This window comes from Buteo buteo, chromosome 10 (genome assembly GCF_964188355.1).
Source record: "Buteo buteo chromosome 10, bButBut1.hap1.1, whole genome shotgun sequence".
In the NCBI taxonomy this organism is placed as follows: Eukaryota; Metazoa; Chordata; class Aves; order Accipitriformes; family Accipitridae; genus Buteo; species Buteo buteo.
In genome coordinates, this window is record NC_134180.1 from 32,725,551 (window position 1) to 32,741,685 (window position 16,135).

The 16,135-nt window shown below is 54.6% G+C and overlaps 1 protein-coding gene across 12 annotated transcripts in view; it reads left to right on the forward strand.

Moving 5' to 3' along the window:
* The window catches only part of ST3GAL3 (ST3 beta-galactoside alpha-2,3-sialyltransferase 3), a 194,393-nt gene extending 180,849 nt beyond the window's left edge, over positions 1–13,544 (forward strand). For all 12 annotated transcript variants that reach the window (XM_075039262.1, XM_075039267.1, XM_075039265.1 and 9 more), the window contains one exon: positions 9,151–13,544. In XM_075039262.1, the coding sequence (XP_074895363.1) occupies positions 9,151–9,240 (90 nt within the window). In that variant the 3' untranslated portion in view covers positions 9,241–13,544. The remainder of the gene's footprint in view (positions 1–9,150) is intronic.
* The last annotated feature ends 2,591 nt before the right edge of the window (positions 13,545–16,135 follow it).

Sequence of the window (16,135 nt, forward strand, 5' to 3'; positions counted from 1 at the left end):
GCACTCCAGCAGGGGGGTTCTGGGTGCTATGAAGAAAGCCTAGTGGTCTCTGGTCTGTTACTGGGAGGTGGCTGGCCAATAGACCCAGTGCTGTTGTGTAAACTCTCATCAGTGATTTTTCAGCTCTGATCCCGTCTCTGTTTTAGCTTAGAAATTGCAGAATGTCCAAGTGTGTCATCCCCCTTCAGTTACTGTTTTCCCTATTCCCAGTAACTTTGCAACAGCTTTCAACCCTTGGCTGCTTCCAGGAATGCTGTACAGAAAATGATTGAGTCCTTGCCAAGGTGTCTGCTCACTTGTTTCTGTTTTTGTGGCAGTGAGTCCATCAGAGCTGAATTTTGATAGGTTATTGTATTTTTATTTCTTGCTCGGGTCTTGTAATGCTTCCTGCCCAAGCACTCCATGAAAGTGTATTTTTATCACAGGTCTCTGTCTTCTGTTAATGCAGAAGTGTCAGATCCACTGGAAACATAGCAAAGGAAACATGGAAATGGAGGTGGGGAAAAAGGGAATCATTTTAAAATAGAGTGAAGGCTTTTCTGGATAAAAAAATTGATGTACCTGCCTGTAAGGATTACAATAGACCTTCATTGCTAATGGCAAAACAGGCTAGTGTTTCAGGCAGAAATTGTTGCAGGATGGGAAGGTGAGTGTTTAGAATAGTGAAAACGTGAGTTGATGAAACTGAGAGAGCAGGAGGCTGTGCTAAATCATGGGAAGGAAGCACAAGACTGGCTCCCAGTATTCCTCCTCCACCTGCCCTGCCCTAGCACACAGCCTTCCCCAACCTCACAATCCAGAGGTGGGCTTCAGTCTCCTGGTCCTTTCTTGCAGGAGCAAGAATGCGAGCAAGGAGTCACATCAGATGCCACAGAGAGAACGCCCCGAGGTGTCTTCTCAGCAGCTGGCTGCAGACTGCCTCACACACCTGCAGTTGGTAAAAATGGAGAATGTGTGGTTAAAAGCCACTCTTATCCATCCAGAGCCCCTCTGTGGCATTTGTGTCGCTCGGTGGAGCTGCTGACTTGTCTCCTTTTCGCTGTAGAAGCGGATCAAGCGCCAGCGCCGATGTTGTTGGAGGTGTCAGCTCCTTTGATACAGCTGTGCCCGGCACTTCAGTGACTTGCTGCCTGACCCGAGGGGGAGGTGGTGCGGCTGCCTTTGATGGCTTCTTTCTGATCATTGGCTCCGCTTCCCCAGCAGGTCTTTGTGGGATGCTGGAGGACACCATCTTGTAACACTTCTTATTCAGCCTGTGTAAGGGCTGTCACAAGGGCCAGGGGAGGTGGCCTGCAGCACGCAGTGACACACAGCTTTGTCTCTGTCTCTCCCCGCCAGCAGCTACCTCTCAGAATAATCCGCAAACATCAAGTTTGGAGTCTCGGCCCATAAAGACACAAACAATAGCGCTTTATCATCATCTGGGCTCTCTCTGTGAAGCCGTCCTTTGCATTTTAAATCAACACAAGTTGCTTGGGAGGGGGTGGTTGGGCTGCTTCAGGCCTCCAAGTACCTTAAAGTTTGCGGTAGCCAACAAGAAGAACAAAACTCCTTTGAAAGCCGGGCAGATGTCTAGCCTGGTGATTTATAGACTAAAAACACAGCTATTCGAGCCTGGCTGATGAATTGCAATTGGAGTACACGGAATGGTGCAGACTGAAATGGAGGTCAGCTTTGGAGAGGGAGGTTAGGGGCTGGGGCAGGGGGACCTCTGAAAGGGCAGTGCTTTTTCTTGGGGCCAGCAGTGATGACTGATGAGGTTTATACATTTTTGTCTTTGTTTAAAAGCCACCTGTTTGACAGCGTTTTGGCTGAACGAAGGCCTCACATGCTGTGCCTGTGCATAAGGACTGTGTGTCTATGGAGTAGAAATCCAGAAAAGATTGATGGAATAGCAGTCACGACCAGAGCACAGGTATTGTCTCTTTCAGTAGGACAGAAGTACGGTAACACTCGTGGGGTACCACTGTGCACTAATAACAGCAAGGAAGGTAAGGCTGTAGGATGGACAAAAACAGAACTAGGATTTGGACAAGATCTCTGTAGGAAAAGACAGTAAAAGATCTACAGGGGTGTGCTAGAGCCCAGCTGCTGACCCCAACATTGAACACAGACCTCTGGAGGGGTGCTAGGTACCACCAGAAATCGCACTGTCAAGGATGTACAGTAGGGACCAGTAGTACTGTCAAGGGGAGAGCCCAGGTATTCCCAGATGCAGTAGCTAGCACAGTTCTTCTCACCAACTGTGAGGGGACAAGAAGAGCTGGTGGCCTTTCAGAGCTGTTTTTACCAGGCATGAAGACCTTGCAGAGGGACATTTTAGGAAATAGCATTTCATCAAGTGCCTTCATGGTTAAATTAAATGGAAAGGCAACAGAAGGGATGTTATAACTCAGATTTTTCTTCCAAAAGGAGGGATCTTAATAAGCAGGGCTATACCCCCACTGTGGGGTGGTCCTCAGCAGTACTGGTGGGGTGCTCAGTGGAATTGGGACGTGTGTGCAGACTCTGACCTCCCTGAATTTAGGCTTAGACTAGGAGAATGGGCTACCAAAAGCAGATGCACTGAAGAACTCACGGACTCATTGTAGACATGGAATCTTTTTTGTGAGAAGTGCAAAAATTATCTGCAATTCATGTTTGCAGCAAGGGGGGAACTGGCAGGGAAAGGCTGTAGGCATAACTTCATAAATAACTGCTTCGAAGGTGGTGTTAGAAGTAACAGAGAAGTGGGGGAGAGCATCAGGAGACTTCACCCATGATGGTTGGAACGGACAGAGATAAAGTGGAAACTGGCAAAAGTCAAGTTGAATTAGATCTTGCAAAGGAAAATAAACAAACACTGGACAGTCCCACTGCCAAACAAATAATACGGAAACAAGTAAAGAATTACCAGGGCTCTAGCATCCAGGGAGGTGAAGGAAGCAGAAGTCGTAGGAATTAAGGAGCCAAAATGGGAACCACATGAATGAATATATTACCTCCATAAGGGTGATATGATGAACGTGAGGGAAAGGGTGGCTTATGGTGAGAAATTCATAGAAACAGAAAATTACCGGGTCAGCAGCAAAAGGCAAAAGCCATTGAAGCTAATGCACTAGGTGTGAGAGCCTGAGAGATCTCTGTTCCAGCTGCTGCGCTGTTGAGCCAATTAAGCTGCAAGTCCAGAGGAAAAGGTCCTCAATAAATCTACCAGGTTACACGTGGTTCCACAGGATTAGATTGTAGTGGACATAATACCTCTTCTTCCTTTCTTTTTTGGGGGGATGGGAGCGAGGCAAGGAAAATAATCTTGTCAAATTCAGACCTCTTAATCTGACCTCAGAGGTACTATTTAGAACTTCAGAGCAAAGTTTAAATGAAAGAATAATTAAATCCTGAAAGCAAACACAACATGGATTTACCAAAGGCAGGTTACAAAAACTAATTTAATATCTTTATTTGATTAAAAAAAAAAAAATTCTGGTGACAGAGGAAGTGTGGTAGCCCAGTCTGTCTGAAGTTCACTTAGGCGTGCGATACTGTGCCATGTGAGATATTATTAGTTAAGCTTCAGAAGCTACGATTTGGTGCAACACCTGTATGTGAATAGTCTCTCTAAAGAAGAACACAAAGAGCAGCTCTGAGCGGACAGCTGGGAGTTTCCACAGGAGGTCATGTTTAGTGTTTGCTTTAATGATTTTTGGCACAGAAGGCAATGGTGTGCAAGTGGAATTTGTGATGAGACAAAACCAGGTGTGGTCAATACAAGGGAGGATCAAAATACCATCCAGGAAGACCATGAACACCTTGAGAACAGGGGTAAACTGGGTGGCATGGAACCTAAGAGTATGAATGGAAGGTCATGCTGTTTGGGGCAATACCAGAAATTTTGTCTTTAAGCTGGGATAGCGTTATTTGGCAATGGTGGAGAAGGAAAGTGCTTAGATAGGTACCAATAAATCACGGGATAATTCAGGATGCCAGGCTGTTACTGTGGGAAAAAAAGGCAAATACAGCTCTGGAAAGACTAGAGGAAAGGGCTCTTGTAGAGAGAGAAAATTGTCTCTGCATGAGGCAATGGTGAGCCTTTTTTCTGGTTCACGAGAAGTAAATGTGGGGTAAACAGGGACAGAGGGAGCTACTACACTTCTGGGAAATTTCCCAGTTTTCACAGGGGAAATGAACAGCCTGTTTTGGTAGAAGGAAGGCATGGCTTGTTTAGCTTGGTAAAATGAAGACTGAGAAGAGATACAATTGCTCTCTCTGTATGTATTAAGAATAAGCAGGAGCTAAAAGAGCTGTTCAAATTTTCAGGTTGGTGTAAGAATGACTGGGCATAAAGGAGCTGTGAGTAAATTTCCTAAACATGAAAAAAGGAGGGTGCCCAGCCCTCCCTTTTGTTTCAGTACTTGTGACTGCCGAGGGGGTGCGGGCGGACGGGGCAGTCTGGGGTGATGGACTGAGGAGGGGGCAACGGGTCCTGAATGAGGCAGGGCACTGAGGTCACAGGAGGTGCACTGGGAGGTGAAACTGCTGCTTGGGTGGCCACAAAACACCTAGTGTGAGTGGTCACCATGCCGGGACCAGAGCAAGGGCATGGGCACAGCAGAATCATGAAAAATAGGCAGCTCTAGAGACAAGGCAGTGGAGGTTAAAGGCAGAGATAAATTGGCACTGGAGGAGACTGGAAACCGACTGCTACCACTGAAGTAGCACTTCTTGCTGTTGCTGTGATTTCTGTGTAGGTTTTGAGGGAGAAATGCTGCTGACCTGCAGAAATACAGAGGATGTAACAGAACTGAGAAGCCTCCTGCTTTACAACTTTCTGTTTTTCTTGAATGCATTCCTCATTGACTTCACTCTCTCTGATTAAATCTTCCTGTATTTTAAGATATTGCAATATACTTGATATGACTAATTTGTTCTGAAGCTGAGGCATTCCCTGATTGTAATTGATTACAGATGGGGAGCTTACCTTCCTTCCTCCTGGGTTGGTCTCTGAAACACTTTCCTAGTCTTAAAATATTCTACTTGCCTTCTCTTGAAGGGACAAAGAGTGTTGTGTGCTTCCTCATGGAACTGTCAAGAAAAAAAGAACAGGTGGTTTGGGGCTGCTGCATTTGCATAACCCTGAAAGGTGGCTTTAACTGATGATAAATTTTGATCTAACAACTGTGACCAAATGATCAAACCCACTGCCACCTCTCTGGGATGGACAGCCATAACAGTGCATGTGCTTGCAGAGTAAGTCTCCTCCTGCTGCTTCTCTCTCTCTGCTGAAAAGAGCAAACATTCACTATTCAGAGAAAGACCCAAAGCAAAGGAAATCCCAGCCTGATCCCCAAAGAACAAGAAGGGCTCTGGAGCCTCCTGCGACATTCCTATTGGAACTCCCAGAAGTTCATTACTCTGGCTGTGGGCTCAGACAAGCAGCCCCTTTGTTTGCACAAGTGGAAGCTGTACCGACGCCTGCTCGGTGCGAGCGGCGGAGCAGGGAGAGGGCAGAGCCAGTCTGCCAGGTTGCAGGAGCAGCAGTGGTGGTGACGTGCAGGGACAAGAGGGTGGAGGTGGCAGTGAATGCTCCGAGCTGCTCCGTTGCTGTCTGGAGGTGCAGATTCACGAGAGAAGAGCTGGAATTTTCTGCTTGCGATGCTGAGGTTTAGCTTCAGGACTTGGGGCAGGAGGTTTGTGAATGTGAACAATCCCACGTACAGGAATAGGAAATGAGGCAGTAATGGCTCGGTGTGCACGGGAAGAAGGTCAAAGCAGTCAGAAGGGACAGTGAGCATCTTGCCAGCGCAGCCAAAGTGCATCCAGCATCCGCGGGCAGGAAAAGGCTTCTTTGCAGGAGTAGCAGGAATAAACCACCAACATTGCAGCTGCTTCATGTAATCATCCTCCAGGCACAGGTCCTGCTCACAATCCTCTGCTTAAAATGTCAAAATGAGCACTCTGACAGCACAGCCCTGTTTGTGGGGACACAGGTGGCCAGACCGTTGCCTCTTATCATCCTGATGCAGCTCAGGACACTGCGTCACCTGAAAGATTTCCAGGACAACTTGCCTGCAAGCTTGGTTACACAGAGCACCTTGGCATACCCAGTGAGGGGTGGCAAAAGAGAACTTCCCCTTACAACAGCCATAATGTGGTCCTGGCCCCAAAGCAAACCTGAGCCTGCCAAGACCTGGCTTTTCATAAGACCCTGTAGCCAGCTCACAGAGCCCTCTCGCCTGCCAAGTCCTGCTGACAGTGTGTGTTACCCAGGCTGTGCTATCCAGGGTGCTATTTAGGGTGTATACACCCTAAAACCTGCTGGAGTTTAGGGTGTATTTTGTTGATTTTCCCCTGTTGGGGCAATGGGAGTGAGGTGCCTGCCTCTCTCTGGCATTTTTGAGAATTCTGCTCCGGCTCTTCTCCCCACTGCTGCCGCTGATGCTGGAATGCAGCTTCCTTCGCCTGATTAGCTCTGTCTGTCAGTGGGGTGAGTCCCTCTCCTGTAATCAGTAACTGGAGCTGGTGTTGAAGACATGCCTCATCCCCCCTGCCGGTGTTGCTGTCGGGCGTGGGGGGAGCAGCACCACACCGAGCGCCCTGCTAGTGCTCTTTGGGAGGGACGAAAGCCCATCCTCACCAGGGAATCCTTTTCTGCCGTGGTCTTACATTCAGCCACAAAACATTTGAGAGTACTGCCCTGGACACCGCTAAGATTCATGGATCAAGTGGGAGGCTGAATTCCCTTACATGTGACTTTCTGCTTGGAGAGAGGAGTTTGTTGCAGTGCCCGGGGTATAGAGCAGCCTGGATGCTGAACAGCCAGAGGTTTATAGGTCTTGCCAGCAGCCCTGCAGTCAGTGCTGGAGCCAGACCTAGCTGTAATGTGAGAGACTGCAATCGTATCACCCAAAGTTTTATTATCCACCTCCTGTGCTTATATTCCTGCTCCACTTGCACCTTTCGCAAAGCAGATTTCCTCTTGCCATCAGATGAGGCACTTGAATGTGGCCTGAGGTGACGTTTTAAGTGGTTTGAGTTTGCCTGGAAGTGGCTGCTTCCCCAGTTACCAAGGGACGCAAGCAGGTTGCCCTGGGTGAAACCGGTTGGCTTCTCATACTGTTTGATGAGGCTGAAAGACGTGAAGGAGGGATCAGATTGTGCTATGACGTATCAGGCACATCAGGCTCCCTGGTGCTCCAGATAGGCTTTGAACAACAAGCCCAGCCAGATGTAAGTAAATGCATTGAGACCTGGTGTTCCCAGCGTGGCCTCTGTGCCAGCAGACAGCTGCTCGCTGCCTGTTGGCAGGAGCACACGCGCACACTTGGCTGCCTCTGCCGGTGCCGTGCGTTCCTAGCAAGGGGCTGTGTTGTCAGAAGAGGCACTGCTGCGTGGTGGGGGCCAAGCCTGGGACCCCCAGCTGACATGCCACATGTGGGACTGTTTCCAGCACATTAGGGGATCCTGGCTTTCTGGCTCCAAGTGACAGGCACACACAGCCCTGTTCTCCCAGCTCCCTCTGCTCTGCACCACCATCGCTTCCACTGCTGCTTTCTGAAATTCCTGCTTTTTTCCTTTTATGAGCCAGCTTTCTTCCCAGTGCCAGTTTTCAGTTTCTGCTTTTATGCTAGCAGAAGCCAAGCACTAAGTTGTTTCTGCACAGCGTCTTTTCAGTTTAGAGATGGGGTCTTCCGCATTTTCAGAGTCCCAAAGAGCACTAGCACGGTTTACCACATGTGGCCCTGTTGTTCCCAGTGCTGGTGCACCCTTTGCAGCATTCAGGTAACTGTCAGTGGAAGCAGAGGAACTCAAAGACTTCTTTTGAACACAGGTTACAAGATAAGACCTGCCTGAACTTTCCTTAGCAGCTTTAACTGTCATCATTCCTGTGCATTGAGGGGATGGAAGTGGCTTGTAAATGCATAGTAGCAGCAAGAGAGGTATTTCCAAATGTGCTGGAGATCTAGAGAGGGACCTCCAGTCCCTTGGACCTCTTGGCAGCAGGCTGCACACCATGACCAGGGCTGTCAGTGCCACACAGCAGTTGTGGCTGAGAGCTGCTCATCCTGGACAGGACAAGACAGGCCAAGCAGCAGATGACAGGAGAGCCACATGCACATTGTGTGTGATGGGTACAACCAGTGCTTTGCAGGCAGGTGCCCACGGTTTTGCAGTGGGTAAACTGGGTTTAGATACCTATGACAGAGTGCCCTCAGAGGGCTTGTTGGGCTGGCGCTTTGTTGGTTTGAGGCCATTTCAGGGAGGCTCCTGTAGACTGATTTTATCATGGTCCAGATCTTATTTAGAGCTCAGGTTACCTGCTGGCCAGACCACTGTGCTGGAGAACTGGATTCATTTATTGGGATTCTTGTCCTGTTGGGAGATATTGGGGAAAGTTGCTTTTCCCTGCTGTGCCTTGGTCTCCCCAGGGAGACAAACCACTTACTACTTTCATTAATGCACGCCCGCATTAAGTGCAGGGGGGTGATGGCAGATGCTGTGATCACAGCTAACGCCTGCTGCGGGGAACACATCTGGGTGGGCTGACACCAGCTATAGCAATCACTCACTGCCCTGAAATGCCTGGCTGGGAGATGTGACCATTTCATCCTTCACATTGTGTTAGTGTAACCTTTAGCATGTGATTTCCTCTTGATAGGGCTAGCAGAAGGCAAGAGCCGGCCTTGATGGGGCTGGTCTTGGGGCTTTTCAGCTGCATGCACCCCCATGCATTCCCCAGAGACCTCCCTTGGCAGGAAGCTGTGTACAAACGTGTCCTGCCACCGTGTTCTCTGCCAGCTCTGTTCCCTGCCATACATCGCCGTTAATTCTGCGCTCATGGACTCTTGTGTGCGGTGGCTTGGGAGGGCACTGTAACCAGCTACATCTGCCCAAGGTACCTGGGTTGCCCCGATCTCACTGTGCCAAAAAAACTTCACGCAGCCCACAGCAAGACCTCCTACCTCAGGTACACAGGTCTGACCCTGCTGGCTGCATCGGCTTTAGATAAGAGAAGGCCCTTGGTCTGCAAGGGCTCTTCTGGTCTGCAGCGGGGTCTGTCTCCTTGGCAGAAACCACTGCCCTGCCCCAGCTGGAGTCTCCCGCAACGTGGGGGACGGGAGCATGCTTGGCTAGGATAGCTGCTGACCTCCTGTCTCTCCCATTTCCTTCCAGTCCTGGACGCACAACATCCAGCGGGAGAAGGAGTTCCTGCGGAAGCTGGTGAAAGCCCGAGTTATCACTGACCTAACTAGTGGGATTTGAGTGGCTGCAGCCACTGCCTCCAAGGGAGGAGACGAAGACGCACGCTGCAGCTCTGGGAGCAGGCACTGGCAGCCCCCCGCAAGAATCCCACCTCACTGAAGACACACAGAGATGCCCAGGTGCTCTGGGAAGACCCTCTCGCGTTGCCAGTTTGCACGAGGGTTGCATCTGCTGCCTCCAGGCCTAGAGCTGACAGGAGGTGGGCAAGGGGCTGAGTGGGCAGTTCTTGAACTCTGCATTGCAGACGGATCTTCTGTGTCCTGAATTAAACAGGAAAGACTCAGGAGAGAGAAGAAAGGTTTGTGAATAAAACGATTTGTGCCAAATGGGAGGTGATGCTGCCCCGAGGCAGCAATGCCTGAATGTACAAAGTATTATTTTTTAAAAGAAACTCTGCTGGAATCATACTAGAAATACCAAGTGCAAAGCAAAGTCTGCTTGTGCACAGCCCTGCGAAAAGCCCGGCGTCTCCATGCTCCATCTGCGTTGTCACCGGCCTCAGACCTTTCCCCAGGAAAACAAATCCGTCCAAAACTTCGGTGTCGCTGGTGCTGCTGTAATTCGAAGGGAGAATAATGGCTTTCCCTCGTTCTCCACTTGGAGCTTCTGGATGGAGATGAGCACGGGTTTGTTTTTCTGCACTTTTCCTTGCTTCCTGCGTAGAGGCGGCAGCAGCAGCCACTTACTTGGCTGCCTTTTCCATAGCCATTTGCCCTGCTCTGCCTCTGTCCTGACCCCAAGGTGGAGCAGGGAGCGAATGGCTTTCTCTGCCTGCAGCAGACCCTCCCCACCTTCCTGCCTGTCATGGCACTGAGGAGCCTGCCTCGTTGTGCTCAAGGCTTTCAGGCCTCTCGGTTTGTGCCTGCTGTGCAGGGCCCCCGTGGAGTCCGTGCAGATTGGTGTCACCGTTTCTGGACAGCATCTCGCTTTATTTTTGTGTGGGAAATGTGTAATTTATTCTTTGGAAGGTCAGATCTTGCGCAGAGATCTGAAGCTTTACAGTTTGAGAGCAGGCCGCCGAAGATGTTTATGTTCAAGACTCGATCATGTTCCCTATTTAAGCGACGTGTGACCTCAGTGATGATGGAACCTGCTGGCACAGATGGGTGCCTGCTGGGAACCCTCACTCTCTGCTCGGCCCCTGCTCACTTCGTTTCCAAGCTCCTCCTGTGCTGCTCTAGCACTGCTGCTCCTCCTGCTCTCAGGAGTGCATCCCTTCCTTTGCCGTCTTGGTCCCGAGATGCAGTATTTGCACATTTGATTTGTATACGTATTTCAGAGGAGCTGAAATAAACTGAGCAACGTAGCTGAGTGTGAGGACAGCAGGGTGGTCTCATCAACCTGGAGAGCGTGGGCAGAAAGGGGATTGCCAGGGGAATGGTTACAGGTGGAAATTGGCTCCCACGCTTTCCTAGCATGGAACGTGCTGGACTGCACCCATGGGCACTGTCCTGAGCCAAGCCCCTGTGTGTTGAGGCACCAGCGTGCAGCCAGCCAGTGCTGGGGTCAGCAGAGGGGGATCCCGGAAAGATGCTGGCTGGGCTCATGGTCCTGGCGCTGCATCTGACGTAGCCCAAGGATTGCAGTCTGCCTTGCTCTGACCTCAAGGAAGAACTTGGCCCGAACATGGCCCGAACGTGGACAAGGGATGCTCAGAGCAGGGCTCGCATGGTTCCCCTGGGCCGCCTCTGCTCCCGCTGACTTGCAGGGGGCTGTGGCTCTGGTGCTGAGACCCCAGAGGGGACGTGCAGGAGGGGCAGGCAGTGACTCAGGTGTGAGGCAGAGGAGCAAACTGTATGGAATGGTTTGAGACCAGGCAGCAGGCAGAGGCAGCTCTCAGGACATGGTGCTGGGTGCTGCCCACAGACCAGCGTGCAATGTGACCCTCAGGAGCCTCTCCTGTGTGGTGTGCCCATAGCCAAGGAGCTTGCTCAGGGACAAGTCCTGTCCAGCTTCTGGTCATGGCTGCTGCTTGCCTGCCCCTTCCAGGCTGCAGAAGACAGATGCTGGGAGGCTCTCCCTTTCCTCCTTCCCATGTCCCTTCTGCTGTCCCTCTGGCCTCCCAGCCAGGTGGTCCCTGCTCCCCCCGGTACATGCCTCCCCTCAGGGTGCTCTGTGAAGTTTCAAGCTTGGAGAGCTGAGGTTTCCAGCAGGTTTTTGAGCATATGCTGTGGCAGATACTCCTTTGAATATTCTCCCCCAATTTGTTTTTCCTGCTCAAGGAGCCCAAGGGACTGGATTTCCATGGCTCTTGCCAGGCGGCACTCCCTTTGCAGTTCCTGTGTGTCAGCATGGACCTGGGACCGTCGTCTGTAGAGTCCCTGCCACGATGGCAGTGGGGGTGCCTGGGCTGGACCTGGCCAAGATTGTGGCTGGGGAAAGGTGGGCATCTGCCCTCCACCTTGGTGCTTGAACTGGGTTTTTAACCAGCTGCTGTGGGAGCCCCGGGACAGGGATGATGGGGTGATGAGCTGCATCCATACGCTACAGTGAGCTGAGATGCCAGAGAGCAGGTGGCTGAAGCCAGGAGGAGGAGGAGGGGGGGGGTGTGAAGAGCCTTCGGTGTCCGTGCTGGGCTCCTCTCCACCGCCTGGGTGAAGCACCGCAACAGAGGCTTGTGATGGCATTAATTTGATTTAGTCTGCTTTATTGAACACTACAAAGCTACAGGGCACCTTTATCTTCCAGTTCACTGGCTCCAGGTCCAAGGAGAGAGCATAGCTGCTGCTCTGCTTTCCCTCGTGTCCCAGCTCCCCACCACGGCCAGGGAGAGGTCCTGATGGGAAGCTGTCCCTGCAGTCCAGGGAGGTGACTCCAAGCCCTTCCCTCCACCTTGGTGGGGGCCTCCAGGCAAAAGTGCCCAGGCTGAATAGATGAGCACATGGCCCAGGGTGACTGTGGTGGGTCAGGACCACCTGCAAGCAGAAGGAAAGAGAGGATGTGGGGTTATTTGAGGGCCAAAGGCTCCCCTCTAACTCACTGTCCCATTTGACAGCGGTGGGGCAAGCACACCCATGGAGCAGCCCTATGGCCGGGCAGTGGGGGCGTGCACCCCAGCCCCGGGAGCAGCGCGCAGCACTGGGTTTCGTTCCTGGATGCCGTTCCTTTGGCTGCCTCCCCGTGTGCACCTGCAGCCACCTCCCGCCCTCCGAAACGCTGCAGTCCTGCCAGCTCAGAGCGGTGCGCGCAGGTCAGAGCAGGGTCAGTGGGACGGATGTGAGTCTTGGCCTCTCCCTCGCAGTGACTCACCTTTTCAGCTCAGAAGGGAGAGCCCAGGGGAATTCTCCACAGCCTAAATATAGAGCGGGGTTGCCTGGCGCCTCTGACGCGCTGCGGTGCAGAAGGCCACTCGGGTGGCAGGGAACCCGCTTAGAGAGAGGCCGGAGGAGTGCAGGGAGGTCGGGGAGCCAGCTACCGCAGCGGGGTTTTGCTCCAGCTGGTGCAGAGAGCAGGTCTGGGGAGCTGCAGGCCAGCCAGCACATGCTGCTCCGGGGGAGAGCGGCTGCCAGAGAGCTGCTGCTGCGCTGACCACACCATGAGCACAGGCTGCTCATGCATTCGTGGTGTACAGCCCTCCCCAGGGCCCACCACCCTGGCGTCGGGATCCCTGCGCCAGCTCACCCTGTTAGGGCTGGCCGTGCTGTGGCCTCAAGCTCACACGTGCCAAACGGAGGCACCATGGCCAGGGAGCAGGAGCCAGCCGTGGGATCCTCTGTGGCCCAGCATCCCTCAGCCCAGCATCTCTGGGCTTCCAGCATCTGCCTTTCCTGGGAGGGAGCAGCAGGGAGGCCCTGCCGTGCTGCTTTACCCCTCAGTGTGGGCGCTCCTGGGAGAGGGGGAAGGTGTCAGGACAGGGCCGTCTGTCTGTCTGTAGCGAACAGGGGCAGGCAGGCTGGGTACAGGCAGCAGCAGGGATGGGCAAGGGCTTCCAGACTGCCTGGCCGCCACGCTGAGCTCCACCGGCACCAGCGCAGCACGTGCCATCAGTCCAAGCGTGTATCACATGCAGTATTACGAGATGCGTCCTTCGGTGCGGGTGACCCGGCTACTACCCAGCCCCTCCGGGCACTGGCTCCTTGCACAGCCTGCACAGGGACTCACTCCAAAGGCCAGTGCGCTCGCCGGTACTGTACCAAGCTGAGATGCAAGAACTCAATGAGTTTTTAAAATTAGTTTTAGTTTCTCCAATTTTTTTTAATTTCCCCTGTAGGCAGGGAGGGCAAGAGTCTTGCAGGCTCCTCCAAGCCAGCTTATGTCACATCAATTCAGTCATATCACAGAAGCAATAAAGCTATCAAACAAGCTTGGCTGGCCTCTTTCTTCTGCTGCCTTTGGCCTTTCTTAGGGGAGGCAGAGGGATTCCCCTGCTTGGGCTGTCCCCAGCCTGGTTTCACTGCTGATTCCTCCAGCACAGTAACCCAGAGGCAGCTGCCGGGAGCTGCAGCTGGCCGACGCCACTGGCCTGGTGCTGGGGACAGGAGAGGGCTGTGCTCCTCCTTGCAGGTGACCTGAGGGGTGGGAGAGGGGTTCGCGGGTTGGGCGAATGTCATGTCAGAGGGCAGAGGGGTGGGGGCTTGTCCTGCCCTGGACGGGCTGCCTGCGACTCTGCCCGCTCTCTCAGGGACTCCTTGCCAGCGGGGTGGCTTTCCGCCGAGGGTCACGGCAGCAATTGGGCTGGGTGCGGCCCCAACAAAGGCAGGTGTCCGGCCAAGTGACCTTCTCGCCGCAGCGTCCAGGAAGGAAGCGTTTTAGGAAGCCGGGGGCTGAGGCTGTGACTGGCTCCGACACCTGCCAGGTCCCAGCAGGAGGAGCGTAACTCCTACAGCAAACCCCGGCGATGCCACGGGGCTTCCGGAGCCACAGGAGTCGGCGACAGTCCCATCACCCGGGGGAATGGGGTGGCTGCTTCCAGGTGGGTGACCGGTCTGCCAGACCCGCCAGCTCCTAAACGCAAGGGGTGGCTTCCTGCCAGCACCGATGGGACACTGCAGAGGCAACCGCCCAGCCCTCCCCGGTGCGTGGCTGCAAGTTCCAGATCCCTCCCGGAGAGGAAATGCTGGAGCTGCTGAAACCCTCCTTCCTGCCCTCCTCTCTTCCCAGCCGTTAAAGAGCAGGCTCACCGCTGCCATCGGGCTGGGCCAGCCCCAGCGGTGGCCCATGCCCCGTCCTGGCCTTGGGAGGGCTCTGGAGGGGGAGAGTACGCAGCCTGGGACTGGGGCACATAGGGACGGCCCGTGGGACGTTCAGGTCAGCAGAGACAAGGGCACTTGTTCTGGAGCAGGTGTCCCCAAAGGAGCCTTGTCACTGCTGAGATGGGGACGGTGCAACCGGTTGGGCCGTCTGCATCACAGCTGTCTCCCACGTGTTTTGTCACACCAAGCCACAGCCTCACACAGGCACAGCAGCAGCCACGGCGTGCTCAGTCCTACCATCTGAGTGGACCACATCACCTCCATCCCACCTCACGCAAGGGTGGCACCTTCGGGGAAAGATGTCACAGTGGGCCCTGGCCCTGCAAGGCTCATTCCAGACCAGACAAGGGACACGGGGACATCCCAACCCTGGGGGTGCAGGAGCACAGGCTGATGCAGGTGGTGCCTTGGGAGGCACCAAGCCAGCTGCTGCCAGCGGCAGCCAGGGAGCAGGTCACCCATCTGTCTGGAGACCTGTGGGGCTGGGGACCCTGCCCTGCACCCCAGCACCCTGTGGGGCCCGGCCCACGCTCAGCACTCCCCAGGGCAGAGCCGATACTTGTGAGAGCCCAAGGGGAGAGAGCAGTGCCCGGATTCAGGCACAGCACTGGGCTGTGCCACCTCCTGCCACTGTGATCTCGGGTAGAGAGGGAGGAGGTGCCGCTGGCAGGACATCAGCGGGGCTGACAGCAGCAGCGGGGGCACATCTCCCAGGGGCAGGGCCAGAGGGGGGAGCCAGGGCCCCCAGGTGTCTGGGGCAGCGGCCACGAAGGGAGCACACCTGGAAGAGGGCAGACGCCAGGCTTTTGCACAGCCACCCCATTCACAGGACCGGGTACACCGTGGGCCCACCCGTATGGGGTCGCCTGGATATCCCCCTGTGCCGTGCCCCTCACAGTCCCCTGCCCACCACCAGCACACCCACAGCAGCTCCCGGCTGCGCCCTGGGGACATGAGGACCAACCCAACCCACGGGGAACGTGGGAGGGAATGGGGTAACCCCTGGGGTGAGCCAGCACTTGGGGCTGCCTCCAAGCTCCGAGGGCTGTCCGTGGGGGAGGCAGCCCTCCCCTCCTGCTCTGTTGGCAGCCTCTCCCAGGCAGCTCCCCCTGCATGAGGAGGCCTGTGGCCAGTGCCAGCCCCCGGCGACAGCCAGGCAACCTGGAGCAGGACATGCCACTTGCACGGAAACTTTCCAAGCAGGCAGCCCTGTTAGCCTGCAGCCCGGCAAAGCAGAGGACGCTGTTCGTGTCCCCTGTCCCCTGCCCCGGCTGATTCCCCGCGCCAGGGGTGCTCCTGGGCCTCCGAACCTCTGCTGGGCCAAGGCCCCCGGGGCATCACCTCTGCCAGCTCCATTGCGGATGGGAGCAGCCTCAGGCCACAGCTGTGGGGCAGCGTGGCCCCATGGCACCCCACGGCACAGCCCACCCTCCCACGCGGTCCCGCTAGCAGGTGTGAAGCCACCCACGGCCGCGGGCCCGGCCAAGCTGCCCGCGCTGGGAGTGCTGGGAGCAGGGGGGCGACCACGCGGTGCCACGCCAGAGCTGGGGCAGCAGCTCCGGGCCGCGTGCCACCTCCACCGTCCCCGCCAGCGGCGGCGAGGACGGCTTAGCCGGCGCCGCCCGTGTCAGCACATTCCCTGGCAGGTGATGCCGCAGGAGGGACGCGGGACTTGTCATCCCCGCGCCGGATAATCCGGCGAG